General features: G+C 44.6%; 1 protein-coding gene across 1 annotated transcript in view; it reads left to right on the forward strand.

Moving 5' to 3' along the window:
• The window catches only part of USP9X (ubiquitin specific peptidase 9 X-linked), a 5,037,693-nt gene that overhangs the window by 3,699,054 nt on the left and 1,319,447 nt on the right, over window positions 1-19,192 (forward strand). The window contains exons 30-31 of the mRNA XM_044071835.1: window positions 3,748-3,779; window positions 13,503-13,531. Of these exons, the coding sequence (XP_043927770.1) occupies window positions 3,748-3,779; window positions 13,503-13,531 (61 nt within the window). The remainder of the gene's footprint in view (window positions 1-3,747; window positions 3,780-13,502; window positions 13,532-19,192) is intronic.

Consider the following 19,192-nt stretch of genomic DNA (forward strand, 5'->3'; position numbering starts at 1 on the left):
AGACACTCTGATGGGTAACATGCCTGAGGCGGTAGCGCAGACTGTTAACGCCCAGTTGTCTACCCTTGGTTCCATTGTCAACTCATCCATGAGGCTCATATCTTATGCAGCCGAAGGGGAGAGTAGGGCAGCTAGCTTGGGTGTAGCTCTCAGAAGGCAAGCCTGGATGCACCTGTGTCATTTCGTGGAGGCCTTTAAGTCTTCCTTCACTGACGCCCCCTTTGATTGGGTCCTCACTCTTCGGGACCATAGTGAAAGACACCCTCACCAGATGCGTACAGGAGGGGAAGACCCTATCTGCCTTAGGGGCCCGTTTCTCTCTTCCTTCTAGGCCTTACTCCAAGGCTCAGAGAGGAGGGAAAATGTGGTTCGAGAAGTCACAGAAGTCTTTCCCTGCCGCCCAAGGCGAGTCCCCCTCCAGAGGCAGAGGAGGGGGAAATTATTCTGGAAGATGCCGTCCTAGAGGCAGAGGAGGCCCCCGCAACTCGGGAGACCGTGATTCCTTTCGCGGGTCTTCCTTTTAGCGTTCCTGAGGCATTGCCCGACTGTGCTGTTCCGGAGCCAGTTGGGGGCCGAATTTCGTTGCATCCGGAAGACTGGGAAAGCATCACCCAGGATCGTTGGGTGCTTCGAATAGTTACCGGATGTTACGCTATCCCCCTTTTATCAACACCCCCTCCAGTCAAAAGAATCCCGGACGTTCCACCCAGTCAACGGGATCAAGCAGCACTAGAAATTTCAAAGCTGGTAGAAAAAGGAGTCATCCAACCAGTTCCCTCAGACCATATCGGATCAGGAACTTACTCAAGACACTTTTTGGTGCTGAAAAGAACAGGGGGCCTGAGGCCCATTCTGGATCTCAGCCGATTGAATCACTATGATGTCCTTCAAGGATGCATTTGCAGTCATAACATATGGGTTGTCCTGCCTCAGGCAGCCCCTCGGTCGGCCGGATTCCAAAGTCTGGGTCTGGCCTCGGCTGATGTCGCACTTCACCCGACGTCATAGCTCCTGGGGTGTAAAGGCATCAGCCGACGCCATTTTCCTCGGTCTTTCTTGCCACGCGGTGCCCGAAGCAGAAGCTGTTCGCAAGTGCCGGTCGGTCAGATCCAGAGATTTCAGCTACCGAAGACTTCTAAAAAAGCTAAGTACCCCGTTGGGGACTCTTTCTTGCCTCAGCCGATGTCAGACAAAGTAAATAATTGTTTAACTTGTGGGAAACAAATACCTCATAAGGATTTCCACTCTTACTGCCTTCCTTGCTTAGGCCCAGACCACGACGTATCAGCTTGTTTAGCCTGTGCTTCCTTCAACCGACGGACACTTAGACGTCGGTCGGAGTTTGCAGAAGAGTTTTTTGGTCCCGCTTTTGCATATAAAATGCCATCGGAGACTCCGACTACACATTTAGCCAAAAAACGCAAGGAAAAGGACCGACACTCGCGGCCTGCGGTTTCTGCTGAAACCACGGTTAGGCCTACTGCGAGTGTCTCGGTTTCGGCTGAAACTGAGTCCTCGGTTCTTCCTTCGGCCGCATGCATGCCTCCGACACCCGAGGCCACAGAGGCCCCGGCTGAGTCGGCTACAGAAATTCCTACCGAAGAAGCAGGCACACAAGAATTGTCCGACACCATTCCGTTGGACATCTCTACTCCTGCACGTGGGGCAGCTAGACCCCCTGCTTCTATGTCTATTAAGGCCTTCTCCAGGGCTAAAGCAGCTAAACTTTCCAAGGCCTTGCCTACAAAAGCTCCCCCTCACAGACCTTCCTCAAGTTCTCAGATTCTCAGCCTTGCTGAGGACCTTCTTTCTCTGATCAGGGGATCCCAACCTCACCCAGACAGGGCCTCACAACACCCTCCTGAAAAAAGGCCTAGGACTGAACCCCCTGAACCTCTCTCCTCTGACTATTCCTCGGATGGATCAGATTTAACAGACCATCAGGAAAGGCCATACTCACCTTATGAGGATTCGGATGCAGAAGATTCCATTCCTTCTGCCTCCCCCCCAGAAGAATTTTCATTTGGGGAAACTCTGCATTCAATGAGGGAACACTTCCAATGGCAGGGTCAGGATTTTTCTGATTCTAGGAAAAGGCTAAGGACTTTTTTACACTTACCACAGCATAGGCCTTTAGCCATACCACCTGTACTATCAGTTGTTGATGATGCATACAATGATGCCTGTTCAGCCCCTGATTCTCTACCCCCCGCCCCTGCCAAACCTGACAGATATTACAGGGTCCCGGATTCTCACTTCCACTTGTATAAGGCCCACGCTGCAGACCCAGAAACCATTTCTCAGGGCCCTAAGGGTGTTGCAGCTGCCTCTGCCAAAAACCCCCTACCCTCTGAAAGAGAATCAAGAGCATTAGAGAGATGGGGTAAAAAGGTTTATACATCTGCTACTCTTTCTGCCAGGGCTTTAAACTGTCAATTTCACATGATACAGTACTAGGAATTTTTGTTAGATCAGCTGAATAAAAAGCTTTCCTCTCCTGAACCTTTAGACCGTAAGTCCCTTCAGGAGTTGGTACACAACTCTCAGCAGGTCAGTAATCATTTCTTAAAATGTGGCTATGATGCACTGGAGGCTTCATTTAGATCAGCTATGACTGGAGCAGTGATTCGAAGGCATGCCTGGCTAAAAGAGCAATCCTTGCCAGACCATGTTAAGTCTAAACTCCTAAATGCCCCTATGGAGAAACAAAGTTTATTTGGCTCCCCTGCACAGGAGGTTCTAAAGAAAGTGGAAGAAAAAACAAAATCTGTGCAAACAGTCAAGGATTTTCTGCAGGTCCAACCTCCGAGGTTCAGCAGAAATTGGCATTCAAAGAATTGGTCCTTTCCAGACACCTCCAGAGCACAGAGAGGCAGAAATAGACGCCCAAGAGGCAGAGGTCAATCAAGGGGTGCCTACAGGGGCCGTCAGTGGCAACCTGACAACCAGAGGAGTGCCGCCACAGCTGCGACTGCAACCACTTCCACAGGACAGACACAATGACTTGGCTCTGATTCCGCCTACCAGGGAACAACTGGAAGCACCCTTGGGCGGAAAGTTAGCTTTATTTTCAAAAAACTGGCATTGCATTACAGGAGACAAATGGACTTTGCAAACAATAGACAAAGGCTACAGGTTTCACTTCCACACTTTACCAAAAAAGAGAGGAATGCCAAACCTTCCACCAAGCCAGAAGTCAGAGGCTCTAAAACAAATCATCAACTTACTAAGGATGAGAGCAATAGAAAAGGTACCATCTATGGAACAAGGCCAAGGATTTTACTCCAGACTATTCCTTGTACCAAGAAAAGAAACTCAATGGAGGCCTATTCTCGACTTGTCCGCACTGAACACATATTTCATTGTACCAAAATTCAAGATGCTGACCCTACAGCAACTTCTTCCCATGTTGGGCAAGGAGTCTTGGCTGGTGACTCTAGATCTCAAGGAGGCATACCTGCACGTCCCTATACGACCAGATTGCAGAAGACACCTCAGATTTCTTGCAGGATCAGAGCATTATCAATTCTCAGCATTGCCCTTTGGCTTATCTACTGCGCCCAGAGTATTCACGAAATGCCTGGCATCAGTAATTGCACATTGCAGGCTTCAGGGAATTCAAATCTACCCATACCTGGACGACTGCTTAATACAAGCGGACAACAAGACAAAAATAATAAAGGATTTGGCCTATGTCATACAACTGCTGCAAGCCTTGGGATACACAGTCAACATACAGAAGTCAAGACTAGTGCCATCCCAAAGGATAACATTTTTGGGTGCAGAACTGGATACAATAACTCAGATGGCTTTTCTCACAGAAGAAAAACAAAAGCAACTTCCAGTCTACTTCATGGCATTGACAAGACAAACTCAGCTTACTGCAAGGAAAGTACTGCAGGCCCTGGGTTACATGGCATCCTGCATAATCTTGATCCCACATGCCAGACTGCATATGAGAAAATTACAATGGTACCTAAGGAATGTATGGTCTCAACACAGACACAGTCTAGAAACCATGATACCAATCATTCCATGCCTGAAAAAAGAATTCCTGTGGTGGGCTCAGGCCTGCCAGACCAACAGAGGGTTGCCTTTCCACAAACCACAACCAAGGCAGACCATCACCACGGACGCCTCAGACCTAGGCTGGGGCGCACACATGGAAGACAAGTGTATCCAAGGCCTATGGTCCCAAGACCAGCTGAATCTACACATAAATCTAAAGGAGATGCTGGCAGTGAAGCATGCAATTGAGGCATTCAAATCATTCCTCCAGCAAGGACACCTACTGATAAGGATGGACAATACCACAGTCATGTGGTACATCAACAAACAGGGAGGCACGCATTCCTACCCTCTATGCCGGATGGCAATGGATCTGTGGAACCTAGGCCTGAATCTCAACATTCAACTGCAGGCCAGATTCGTACCAGGAAAAGAAAATTCACTAGCAGACAGATTAAGCAGAACTACCACGGATGCTCACGAATGGATGCTGCATCCAGACATCTTCAAAACCATAACAAAGAAATGGGGAATGCCAGAGATAGACCTGTTCGCCTCCCCACTCAACCACCAACTGAAGAAATTCTGCTCAAGTGAATACCACCCACAAGCCTGGAGGGTGGACTCCCTTTCTTTCAGCTGGAAGGCCCTGACAGTTTATGCCTTTCCACCTCTCCCATTGATGTACAAAGTTCTACTGAAGATCAGGGAGGAACAGCCAAAGGTACTTCTGATAGCTCCAGACTGGCCAAGGCAGCACTGGTACCCGCTACTGAGAAGCATGTCTCGGACGAACTCATGGCCTCTACCTCTATGGCCTTTACTTCTAACACAGAACAACTACAAGACCCTGCATCCAAACTTGAAAATGCTGCAGCTAACTGCCTGGAAAATTGCATAAAGCAAAACCAACCTGTTTTATCTCAGAGGGTCAAGGACATTATCCTGGAGGCTCGCAGACCCTCCACAAGGAAAACATACTCAGCCAAATGGAAGAGATTCCTCATTTGGAGTGCTTCAAAGGGAACAGATGTCACACTGGCAAACCTAGCACACATCTTAGAATACTTAGCAGAACTGTTCCACAATGGCCTGTCCTATTTTTCCATTAAGATTCATGCTTCATCAATTTCAGCAGAGTACAACATGGATCCTCCTATCTTCTCTCAACCTCTCCTCAGACAATTTCTAAGAGGGATCAAAAATGTAAAACCTCCAAGGAAACCACCTCTGCCTGCATGGGATCTCAATTTTGTGCTGGAAAAATTAACACTTCCCCCTTTTGAACCAGCAGCATCAGCAGACTTACAGTTCTTATCTTGGAAAACTACCTTCCTTCTAGCAATCACTTCAGCAAGAAGGGTATCCGAGTTACAGGCATTAATGGCAGTGCAGCCTTTCCGTATCTTTCACCAGGATAGAGTGTCTCTGAGAACCAATCCTACTTTCATGCCAAAGGTGGTATCCAGGGTATCCTTGAACCAAGCTATTCATTTACCTACGTTCTTCCCTAACCCACAGAACAGGGGGGAAAAACTACTACACACCTTGGATGTACATAGACAACTGCGCTACTATCTGGACAGAACTAAGACCAACAGAAAAACTGACCAGCTTCTGGTAGCATATGCAACAGGAGTGCAAGGAAAAGCAATTTCCAAACAGACAATTTCAAAATGGATAGGAAATTGCATTTGATTCTGTTACTCTTTTCATGGAAAGACGACAACTGAAAATATCAGGCCTCACTCCACAAGAGCTACAGCCACCACTACAGCTTTCCTACGAGGAGTGGCTACCAAAGACATTTTAGAAGCTGCTACTTGGAGCTCCGTGCATACATTTGCCAAGCATTACAATCTTCCTTTATACTCCAGATCCCGAGCAGGCTTTGCAACTGCAGTTTTACAAGGGATCTTAACTACACCATCATTATCTTAGTGCCTCCTCCCCCAGTTTGGCTATGGTATTCTACCCATATGTTATGACTGCAGATGCATCCTTGAAGGACATAGTACAGTTTTGTACCTACCATAAATGTAGATGTCCGATAGGTATGCATCTGCAGTCAGGATTACCCACCCTCCTCCCCCTCTGTGGTATTCCTAGGGTACTTACCCCTCTCTTAGCTAGCTGGGGGAATCTATTATGGTGTATTTGTTTGTATGTATATATACTTTTTGCTTTCTACTGTTTGGAATTTTCTACTTTTATCCAAATTTTGCCTTCCTAGAGGGCACCTGGCATCTGGGGCAAGAAACACTGAGGAAAATGGCGTCGGCTGATGCCTTTATACCCCAGGAGCTATGACATCGGGTGAAGTGCGACATCAGCCGAGGCCAGACCCAGACTTTGGAATCCGGCCGACCGAGGGGCTGCCTGAGGCCGGACAACCCATATGTTATGACTGCAGATGCATTACCTATCGGACATCTACATTTATGGTAGGTACAAAACTGTACTTTCTAAAGTCCAAGTTCCGAATGGTCACTCTTCAGTCCATTTTTCCCTTGCTGGAAAAAGGAGAATGGATGTGCTCCATCGATCTCAAGGATGCCTACTACCACATCAAGATGGACAAGGCATCCAGGAGTCACTTACACTTCCGGCTGGGAGCCAGTCACTTCCAGTTTCATGCCCTGCCTTTTGGTCTCACCACAGCCCTCAGGGTGTTTACCAAGTGCTTGGCAGTGGTGACGGCTCACCTGAGACGTCAGGGATTCCAGGTGTTTCCATATCTGGACGACTGGCTTCTCACCGCCCCCACCAGGCATCTCTTCATTCAAGCCAGGGAGGCTACCATTACAGTTTGTCAGCAACTAGGAATTACCTTGAACTGGGAAAAGTCTGCCTTGCTTCCCTCACAGCGTGTTGTTTTTATAGGCACAGAGCTAGACTCTATTCAAATGCGGGCCTTTCTGCCACAAGATTGGATAAGAGTGCTGCAGTCTCAGATTTCATGCATTGTTGCCCCTCAAGAGAGTTCAGGCCAGGTTAGTTCTCCAGCTCTTGGGATCCATGGCTGCCACCATCATGCTGGTGCCTCTAGCCAGGTTACACATGCGGATCCTACATTGGCTCCTTTCGGCCAAATGGTGCTTTCAGAAACTTCCTCTTTCCCACTTGATACATCTTTCGGAATGGTGCAAACAGGACCTCCGCTGGTGGCTATGTTCCACCAATCTGGACAAGGGGAGGAGCTTGATTCCTATGTCTGCAGTGGCCACGGTGACCACAGACGCCTCCCAGATGGGGTGGGGGGCACTATCTTGGCAGGACGGTCCAAGGCACATGGCAAGATCACGAGGTACACCTGCACATCAATGTTCTAGAGATGAGAGCGGTGTTACTAGTGTTGCGGGCACTCCAAAGCTCTCTTCCTCTGGGAATGATTGCATTTCACTCGGACAGCATGTCCGTGGTGTGGTACCTGAACTAGCAGGGGGGAACCAAGTCTTATCCCCTCTGCAGAGAGGCCATGCGAGTGTGGCATAGGGCAGTGTCTTCCCAATGGTTTTTCGTGGCAACACACATTCCGGGAAAGACCAACGTGATAGCGGACAGGCTAAGCAGAGCTGTTCTGATGCCTTACAAGTGGTCCCTGAACAACTGAGTGGCGGTTCAAATTTTCAACAGGTGGGGTCAGCCTTGCTGCGATCTTTTCGCCAGCCCTCTCAATGCCAAATGCAGCAAGTACTTCACACTGATCCCCCCACAGGGGGAGTCCACCAGGGACGCTGTAGTCCACGATTGGCCCTCCGGTCTGATCTATGCTTTCCCTCCGTTTCCTCTGTTACCAAGAGTGATTCAGAAAGCCATATCCTTGGGAAGCAGGATGATTCTAATTGCTCCACACTGGCATTGACAAGTATGGTTCCCTTTTCTTCAGAAGTACGCAGTGGACGGTCCTTGGACCCTGGACCCAGTGCCAGACCTACTGATTCACATGTCAGGACAGCTTCATCCCTCCCTGCGAACCTTCAGGTTGACGGCCTGGCTGCTCCACTTCCATCGCTAGTTAGACGGCATTCCTTTTCACCTGAGGTGGTACACACCTTGTCTTCATCTCATAAGTCTTCCACCAGAAGGATTTATTCCAGCAAATGGAAGAGATTCTCCATTTGGGCTCAGGCCCAAGGTTTGGACCCCTTCACAGCCCCAATTCCGTCGGTCTTAGATTTTTTTAGCCATGCTGTTCCGACAGGGCTCCGAGCCTGCCACCATTAAGGTGCAGCTGGCTGCAGTTTCCAATTTTCATACATCTTACGAGCCTTCTCTTATGGGCCATAAACTTTGTAAGGCCTTCTTGAAAGGCGCCTGGTTACTTCGCCCTCCTGTTTCAGAACCTGTCATGCCATGGGATCTAAACCTTGTGTTACAAGCCATCACTTCACCGCCCTTTGAACCGGCTGCCACCTGTGAATTAAAATTTCTATCTTGTAAGACTGCTTTCCTAATGGCCATTACATCGGCCAGAAGAGTTTCAGAGATTCAAGCTTTGTCCATTAAACCTCCGTATTTGACCTTTCATAAGGACAGAGTTTCCCTGAGACTTAACCTGTCCTTCCTTGCGAAGTTGTCATCCATCGTTAATCTTCATCAGTCTGTTGAGTTACCAGTGTTCTTTCCAAACTTTTCCAATAAAGCAGAGTTTAGATTTCACCAGTTGGATGTGCACAGACAACTAAGATTATACTTGCACAGGACTAAGCATATTAGGAAGTCTGATCAACTGTTTGTGTCCTTCTCAGAAAACAGAACAAATTGTCCTATTTCCAAGAGCACAATTTCTAAATGGATCAAAGATTGTATTTCCTTTATCTATTCGTCAGGCAGAAATGTATCCTTTCCCGTCAAAGCTCACTCTACCAGGGCAGTGTCTACATCAATAGCTTACCATGCCAGGCTTTCATTGGATGATATTTGTGCTGCGGCCACCTGGGCCTCTCCGCACACCTTTATTACTCATTACAAGTTGGACATGGCTTCTAGGGGCCGGGCTTCCTTTGGTTCCACGGTTCTCAGGAGTATTTTACTATGAGCCGCCCAGGATAGAGGTGCTGGGGACACTGTCCCGTGAGTAAAGAATGTAGGCGAGAAAGGACCACATAACATCAGGTAGTTATGTACTCACCATAATGATCGATGTATGTGGTCCATCTCGCCTCACATTCTTACGTACCCTCCCACCTGCCCCCTTCCTATAGGATTTGGAGGAAAATTGTCTTTGAGAACCCTTCAATGTCAGTTGTTTTTTCTTTCCTTTCTGGCTGGAGCTCCTTCCAGTGGCGGTTGTGTGTGGGATGTGACTGGAATGGCTGCAAACTAGATCTGGGGCTAGGCGAGGTGCATCTTGGGATACCGGGTTAGCCCAGCCAATTAGAGACTTCGTGCTAGAGAATAAGTTGGCAGAGTCAGAGCCAATTTTCAGCTCCGAACCCGTGAGTAGAAAATGTGAGATGAGATGGACCACGTACATTGATCGTTATGGTGAGTACATAACTACCTGTTTCTGGTATTCGGGCTGATTGAGGGCTACCTGCAGGCAGATAAGCCCAAGTGTAATGACTGCAACAGTCAATACACTCTAACATCTACATTTATGGTAAGTGTACACAACTGTAATTTGTGTTGCCTGTGTGTGTGTCTATATATGTGTATATGTATGTATGTATATATATATATATAAATGTGTATGTTATGTGTACAAACACGGTTTTGTATATAGTTTACTGTTGGGTTTGGTTCCAAGCCTTTTCTTTTCAGGGATCTTTCCTTCCTTTTTTTTCTGGGCAAAAAAGCTCTGAATCTTTTGGTGCTCCATCATTATATTGAAGTTCCCCAGAGTTAGCTTGCATGGAAGTCACCTTTATGCTATCCGTTACAAATATTTTTATTTCCTTTATAAATATAAAAAATCTATGTTATGATTAACTAACTTGGATTTCATTTTTTTTTTTTTGTCAGTAACATTAAAACTTGCTAGTACCTTACTTGCGTATAGATCCTATGTCCCTGGTTATAAGAATCATTTGTTCCCCAAATATGTCTGTCAAATTACTTTGTAGAGAATTTTTACAACCTGTCCACTTGTTAGAGTCTCAGAAAACGTGTCAGCAATTTCATCTTTCTTCCTCTTCACATTTCCAGTGTTTGCTATCTATCTTAGGACAAATCCAGTGACATTTGTTTGGTTATTAAACTGTCCAAGCACATCTATGCAAAAAGCCTAAATCTTCTGAATGACTCTGCATACTTCAGAAATTTCTTATCTTTTGTCTTTTTTAATTTGCATAGTTATCGTGCAGTATTTTATATGGCCTAATAATTAAGCTTTTTAATTGCATTTTCTATTATAGATATAACTAAAACTCTACTAGAACTGATATTTCACTTAGCCTCACCTTATCCTTATTTTCTTTGTCTGTACCCTTGATAAGGGAAGGCAGTCACTAAACCTGCAGTTCAAACTCCCTCTTACCCTTGTGCCATTCCGTTGCCTTTTCCTCACAAGTTATTTGTTTCCAATATCTTGGTTATTTTGCTAATTTCCTCCAGAAAATTCCATCCCGCTTTGCCTATTTTCTAGATGTCTGCTTGCAGAGTTCTCTGTCCTTTCTTCATTCTTCATTCCTGTGCTGATTTAGAATACCTTCTGGTACTTTATGAAAAGAATACTGTGTGCTTAACATTTTCTTGTAAGGAATTGTATATAGAATCCTAGACTATTTCTTTCAAAATTCTCTCACTCTTTTGCATGTTTCATCACCACCACCATCATCATCCTTTTCTTTTTAGATTTATAATCCTCTGCTTGAGTTATGTGCCTTAAAGGTAAACATAAACCACTTTGCTTTGTGGGGAGAATCAACTTGTCCCCCTTAACTCTTCCCAACCAGCTAAACCCCTTTAACTCTCAACTTCTCATTTGATTGATAAATTATGAACAATCTAACAAGACTGAAAACATTTTCCCTTCTTTATGTTTTACTGTATTCTCCATAATCAGGAGCTTCACATGTCTTTATTTTTGTATTATCTTCTGTTTAATCTCTTCCCATATACCTTTAGCTGTCATAACAGAATAATTTTTAGTCTGTACTTACCTTGTCCCCATAAGTGAGTATTGCTGAATAAAATTCATGCATGAGTGCATAGTTAACTTCTGCAGCTTTTGTTTTATCTTCATTTAATTTATATCCCAAAAAGACTTGAAACTGTCAAAGTTTTCCACAACACTGGAAATGTCCTTTTTTAATTTATCAAGTGCAAACTAAAATTGTCTACAAATAAATTATCTTGATTCAGAAAACTTGTTTTCAATTTCATCTTTCTTCCTCATCACATTTCCAGTGTTTGCTATCTACCTGAGGACAAATCCTGAGATGTTTACTTGAGTATTAAAAATAATACTTCTCCAAACACTCGTTATACATAAGTTATAACCTTGAATGTTTTAATTCCTTATTTTCTTTGCTAACAGCTATAACTATAAGGCAAATAACAGGAAAAAGACGACACCCTTGCCTGGTTCATCTTTCCTTTTTTTACTCCATATTGCTGACCCTTCATATATCTTCTTTATTAACTTATTGCCATACTCATAAAATCCCAACTGACTGTATCCATGCTTTGCTTGCATCAAGACTCAGTAGTAGGACTTTTCTTTTATACTCCACTTCCCATTGGATCATCATTGTTCTTTTAATGTTTTCTAATGTTTGCCTTCACTTCCCACTACAAAACCACCCTAATCCATAGCTATCAGTGTAGCATCTTTGCCTGTCTCTTAGCGAATATAGATATGAATACTTTATAATCATAGCTGAAAACCAAAAACTGGTCTATGTGAAGTCAGATATGAAGAATTCCCATCACCTTTTGGTAATACAGTCAGCACTGATTTCTGCCAAGATGCAGGTACACCCCCCCCCACACACACACACACCTTTTTAAAATATTGTTAAAAAGGCCTTTTAGATCTTTATCCTTATTGTACAGGATGTTATGCAAGAGTAAAGAAGTTTGAACCTGAATGGCTGTTTGGCTGCTGTTTTTTGAATCATTCAAGATTTCACTGCATCTTCATTATTTTGGCAGTCAGTTCACTCAGCATTTAGGCAGATCGGGTCTGTTCTTGGGACTTTCCTTACTTAAGTAAAGTTTGACAGAAATTTTTTTTATGCCTATGAGAAAAGGGATGTGTCTGTGTGGTACACCAACACCATATAAAGCTTCTCAGCCAGTTTGTTTTTGCTGGGGGGAGAGGCACACAGTGTCTTTGCCTGCCAGATTTGCTTGTCTTTTGCTCCCAAGTCAGTTGAAGGCAAGCTGAAGGCCCTTACTTGTACTTCAGTGGTACCAACTCGATGCCTTGGACGATCCATCCTTCAGATTCCTAAGAAATTAAAATCTGTAAAATGATGCTTCTGATGATATCCTCCCCCTTGACTGCTCCTTGACAGACGACTCCACTGTGGCATGTCAAAGTTCTCTGATCTTCGGATGCTTCCTTACCCCTCTGATATTTCTCTGAGGGATCCTGCTAATTTGCTAGTTGGAAGCCTGTCGCATCTTCAAATACAAGACATATGGCTACAGTCAAGAACTGAGAACCTGCCTTGTGGTGTTGGAAGTGCTGGACTGAATCCATCAATTCCCTTTTAGAGTGGATTTGGCATGTTTGGTGTTGGAAGTACAGACATCGATTTTTCCAGATCTTTCCCTTTGTAGACCCTGAGAAATAAAACCGAATAGACCAAACTTATTTCTCTTCAGTCTGCCCCTTCTGGCAGAGAAACTAAGGAACTGTAATATAGTTTTGTCAAGAGACTTTTCAAAACCGTGCAGCCGTTACAGACTACTTCTCCAGCCACTTCCAATTTGAAAGGGAAAAGGTCTCCGACTCTGTTAGTGACTCCCTGTCAGACATCGATGAGGATGGACTGGACTTTGCTTCCCAGGTCTCATTTTCTGCTACATTAGATTCAGAATCTGTGGAGAAATTTTTCTCAAATTCTATTGCTAGGAAGAAGGAACTCTTCCAGTGGAAAAGAAAAGAAATTTCAGAGACACAAGAGAGATACTTTGACTTCCTTCAGGTGGGTACTCAAATTCTTGCCATTATTTCTGTCATTGGAGCTCTGGAGTATGTTTTTAACTCTGCATTTGCCAATCCAGACAGTTGGTCTCCTGCACCTAAAAAGCCTGATAGGATGTACAAAGTAATTAAAACCCACTTGATGTTCATCGTTAGATCTGTGTTGCAATAGACCAAGCTATATGGACATTCAGGATCGGAATGGAGAGATGATAAAATCAGCAAAAGGAGATAAGGATTGCTGGAACTGTGAATTCATCCTCAAGCCTTGGCGATTACCTTCATGAAGTGGACTGTGTTTTTCAGAACAGCTCACCAAGAGAACACTGATATGTAGATTGTATTTTATATAGCATGCATCATGGACAGAAGTAAGTTAAAAAAATAAAGATAGCTGGGTACACAAGTCTCAGGATAAAAAAAGTGCCCAATCCTGGTTGGCACACTAGTACCAGTACTGGAAAAAATGACCATCTAGAATCCTCAAGACATGGAAATATTCCTACAATGGGCCTAGGCCAGGTCCGGGGGGGGGGGGGGGGGGCTATTCTAGAAGGAAGTAGCAGTCCACAAAAACTGATAGGCCAAAAAAGAGCTATACAGATGATAGAGTGGACTATTGATGTTAAGAAATTATATATTGGTACTATTATGCAAGAAGCCCAGAATTTCCAGACAAAAGATGTATGAAAAGATTGAGAGAAATTAGAGGAAAGAAAAATACTTCCACAAAAAAAACTGTCAAACTTCAAATAAAGAATTGTGTTCATTAATACAATAGATCCATGAAAAACACTATATAGACCAAGAAACCTTGTGCCGTTTGGAAAAGAAGCGACTGAGGAAGTGCGAAAATTTAAAGAGCAACATTTTGGGACATTTGAAGGGTATAAAAAAGAAATATGGACATGGGAAAAAAGATCTGTTATGGTGCATTATTTATGCAAAGGAGAAAGCCAAATCAACACAAAAAGGCAGACCCCAAAAATATTCGCAGAGAAACATAGGCAAAGGCATCCAGATATGGAAGATTGCACAATAAAAAAAAATCACAAAGAGAGGGAATATAGAACAGAAGATTAGTCAAGTAGAAGTTAAAAATAAAGAAGCTGAAGTTATGGAATATTTGCGAAGTGAAGGATTCAGTATACAAAGTCTAACATAGGTCATATCACAACATGATTAAACAACTAGTTCCCAAAGTAAGGAGAACGAGAGGTGCAGGAGACATCTAAAGAAGAAATATGGACATGGGAAAGAAAGATATAATATGGTGCAATATTTATACAAAGGAGAAAGCAAAACTTATCAATACAAAAGGAGCAGCACCAAAGATATTTGAGGAGAAATACAGGCAAAGATATCCGGATATGGAAAATTTTGCAATACAAAAAAATAAGAAAACACACGTGGTGGGAAGGTGGCCTAATGGTTAAGGTGTTTGCCTTACAAACACAAAGTGCCGGGTTTGAGTCTCAAAAGGGATAATTGGTTAAGCTTTAAAATAGCTGGCAAGGGCAGTTAGCCTAGTACGAATCTATGAAAATCCCACACTTTTGTTTCTTGGAGGCCATTTTTGTTTGGGCTAAAGGGAAGTCTCTCTGTTCATCAGTGGCAGTGATCAACATTGAGCAGCCTTGCCTACCCCTGTGGGAGTGGTCACTGACTTGAAACTGTAGTTTTATTGGCCATTTTGGGTCAATTCCTAACTCCTTGATCTTCCTCTCTTAAATCCCTCTTTTGCGCGGTTTTGCTCGTTTTTGTGCAAAGCGCAACAACTGGCAGCGCCGCCTAATTGGGTTTAAACTATTCCTGGCTCCACAGTCTGCTCTTCACTTTTTCCCCTAGAACTGCTCTCTCTCTCAATTTAAACACCATATTCTCATTCTAAGGCCCTTCACTGGTCCAAATAAGTAATCTTAAAAGTTAGCACTATTAAACCATAAGCACTACTTACTCTTATACTCTCTACGATTACCTTGTCCCCTATTGGTCCGTATTAATTGTTTCCCTGTATTACTCTAGCATGTCCAAAGATCAATCAATGGTTTCCTCTCCAGTCCAGCTGGTGAATCTGGGAATTTTGAGGCAATGTTACAACTGTCTCATGTACACGGACAACCCTCTCCTCCTCCAAACAGGTTGAAATATATGTGAGAGATGCAACCATATAGCCAAACTGGAGGCTGAGCGCTCTCATCTCAAAACTGGTGAAACCAGTCAGGAGGAGAAGGTAACCTCACACAACACAATTCCAGTATCACATAGTCCCACCACATCAGCGAACCAAACACATAAATACACAAAAACTTACTCAGAGGCTCTAAATAAAAATCTACCTAAGCAACAGAGACCTCCAAAGCAGACATCCAAGCAAATGCTACCCCAAAACAAAACACGCACAACACATAGCCCATGAAGTCAGTGTGCCAAGCAGCCACAGCCCTTAAGGCTAAATAACACACCTGATACTCTTGTAATAGGTGACTCTATTGTCAGACGCACTGACTTCCCGCTCACCAGGCTGAATAAAGAGAGGGTCACAGTGAGCTGCCTGTTGGGCGCTAGGATCCGCCACATAACACAAGCACTCAGGTCACTCCAAAGCAAATACAAATATGACTCAGTCATTGTACATGCTGGTGTGAATGACCTGAGACGTACCTCCCTGGACTACATGAAGAGAGACATAGAGGAGCTCTCTGATCATGTAGCCCAGGCCGGTATGACCCTAACCTTGAGCAGCATCTTACCCTCAGCTAGAATGATGCCACAGTACAAAGACAAAATGATCGAATTTAACAATTGGCTAAAATTTTGGTGTCATTCTAAGGGGATCCAGTGTCTGTCAGCCTGGGATGACATGCTCGACAAGCCACGTTGCTTCGCTAGGGAGGGCTTGCACCTGTCACCACTGGGCTTTTGGATATTGGCAATGACTCTTGCCACCCCCATAGTGCCTTTTTTAGGCAAGGCTCAAAAGTCAAACCCACCTCCATAGAGAGCACAAGAAACAAGAAACTAAGGGTAATGCTGCTAAACGCCAGAAGTCTTAACCCCAAGATGCACGTGCTCGAAGCTCTCCTCCATATGGAGAACATCGATATCTGTGCAGTGACAGAAACCTGGTTCAAGGCTCCAGAGTGCACCCCAGCACTACCAGGTTATACCTCATATCATGCTTTTCGACCCCAAAACCTGGACCGAACCACAAAAGTAGGGGGAGTGTCCATATTTATCAAGGATATCCACACCTCCAGGTTAGTGGCATTGCACAAAGTATCGGAGACCATCCATGTGCAACCAACAGTGGGCAAGACTGCTTTTCAGTTTATAGCATCCTACAGACCACCCTCTCAAAGTCAGGAATCCCACTCTGCTTTCCTGAAAACATTGGAGAACATGAAGATCTCTCCGAACACCATTATATTGGGCGACTTCAACTACCCAAACATAGACTGGGAGCACTACTCAAGCCCCAGCACCTTAGCCCAAAGGTTCCTGGAAATTATAAGCTCAAATGCTATGGAACAACTAGTCACCACTCCCACAAGAGGGGATAACATACTAGACCTGATCATTACCAACATGGGGACTCTATGCTCCACACCAGAAGTATATCCCTCATTGGTAAGATCAGACCATAAATTAATTTCACTGGCTGTCCACATCCCGACCCCACTTCCAGCCCAGAAAACCACAATAAAAACTTCTCAAAAGCGAACTTCTCACTTCTCAAAACCGAAGTGGAATTATTCAAGGCCCCAGGGCCAGTGGAAACTACGGCCCAAACTGCAGAATCCTATATAAACGCATTCTACGGACATCTCCAGGAATGCATGGATCATGCTATCCCAACCAAAACCCAAACATCCAAAGGCAGGCGTCCAGTCTGGTGGACCCCAGCCATAAATAAACTGTACAACAGGAGGAGGAAGATACTACATGATAGAGCAAAATCCCTAATAGGGAAGGCATCCCTGATCAGTACTAGCAAAAAATTACGATCCCTCATAAAATCCTCCAAGGCCAGCTTCGAGAGAAAAATTGCTCAGGACACTAAAGACAATCATAAGGCTTTTTTTAGTTATGTTAGGAACCTGGGATGCAACTCCCAGACTTGTTCTGAGTTGATTCTAAACGACAAAAAATACACTGAACCCACAGACATCACCAATATCCTGGCAGACAGGTTCAGTGCAAACTTCTCCACCCCCTCCCCCCCAAAAAAAGAGCAAGTATCTATCCCGGCAGAGGGCTGCCTCCCAAACATCGCTGATGCTCTGGTGAAGGCTGCCCTCTCCAAAGCAAAAAAGCTTCCATGGGACCAGATGGCGTCCTGGGTTGTGTCCTACATGAACTCCAAGAAGAACTAATCCCTCAAATAAAACAGCTGTACAATCTCAGCCTCACTACAGGATATGTGCCCACAGAATGGTGTACAGCAACAGTGGTCCCACTCCACAAAGGTGGAGCCTCCACGGACCCTGGAAACTATCACCCCATAAGCCTGACTAGCTTAGTCTGCAAGGCTATGGAGAGGATCATCATGGAGCTCATAAACAAAGACATTGGGGACCTACAGACACTAGATCCTACCCAGTTCGGCTTCGTCAAGGGCAGATCCTGCCTTTTGAACCTGGTTGACTTCTTCGAAACAGTCACCAAAGCCATAGATGAAGGGAAGGTAAGTCCACACAGCCTATCTGGACCTAGCAAAGGCATTTGACACACTAACCCACTCAGGCATCATAGATAAGCTAGCAAGCTTAAATATAAACCCCTATGTCACAAGATGAGTCGCAAACTGGCTCAAAGACAGAACCCACAGAGTGAGAGTTGCTGGAGCCATGTCAGACTCGAAACTGGTCACAAGTGGCGTCCCACAAGGTTCTGTCCTGGGACCGCTCTTGTTCGGTATATACTTTTCCGAGGTACAGGCCAACGTGGGAGGACTATGGCTCACCAAGTTCCCAGACGACTGCAAACTAGGCGCCATAATCAACTCTCCAGCTGACACAAACATCCTTCAACTGGTGCCAGAGCCATGGTCTAAAGCTAAATGCCAAAAAGTGTATAGTCATACCCTTTGGCAAAAACAATGTGCCAACAAATTACCACATAGGTGGTAACCCATTAAGTACAGAGAAAGTAATTAGGGATCTGGGGACCCAAGTTGATAGCAATCTCTCCTTTGACAACCACATTGCCAAAGTGGTTAGAAAGACCTTTTACATAGCCCACCTCATCATGAAAGGATTCACATCTAGATCAAGAGAGGTAATCGTGCCCCTTTATTCATCCCTCATCAGGCCCATCGTAGAATACAATGCCCCTTTTGGGATGTACCTTACCCGACACCTGCAGCAATTAGAAAGACCCCTAAAGTACCTCACCAAGAGGATCAAGGGACTCAAACAGATGCCATATCCTGCTCGGTTAAAAAAACTCCAGCTCTACTCAGTTGCATACCGCCTACTTCGAGGCGATCTATGCCTGACATATAAAGCTATGTCCAATCCAGAATTAATGGACATGCTCCACCTCAGTAAATCTAAATCCCTTAGAGCCACACGCTCAAGGGACTTGAACCTCAGCACTGAAATAAATAGAACTTGCTGGAGGGACAGATTCATAACCCAGAGGCTCCCTTCGCTCTGGAACAGAATTCCAATTCATGTTAGGTAGAGCACCTCACTGAATTTCTTCAAGAAGAATCTGGATGGGGGATCGTAGGTTTGTCCCGGGGATTACTTCCGTGTCACTATTAGACAAAGGCACAGCAAACTAAACCTTAAAAAGGGCACAGTATACTCAAATCAAGGGGTGGCGTACGCCAAACAAAATCAGGCTAGGCTTATAATTGCCCCAGGGCAGATAGCCTAGTATGAATCTATGAACCTATGAAAAGTAGAAAAGAGAATTAGTAATGGGTAAAGAAGTAGAAACTGAGGTTATGGATTACCTGCAAAAAGTGTAGGATTTAGTGTAGAAAATTTAACTCTGATAACACAACAGGATAGAGCAATGGGACACCCAAATTGAGGAGAAACCAGTGAAGCAATAAGCATCTAATCAGTTAAC

The sequence above is a fragment of the Protopterus annectens genome, chromosome 5.part0, assembly GCF_019279795.1.
Source record: "Protopterus annectens isolate FY-2018-M chromosome 5.part0, PAN1.0, whole genome shotgun sequence".
NCBI lineage: Eukaryota > Metazoa > Chordata > Ceratodontiformes > Protopteridae > Protopterus > Protopterus annectens.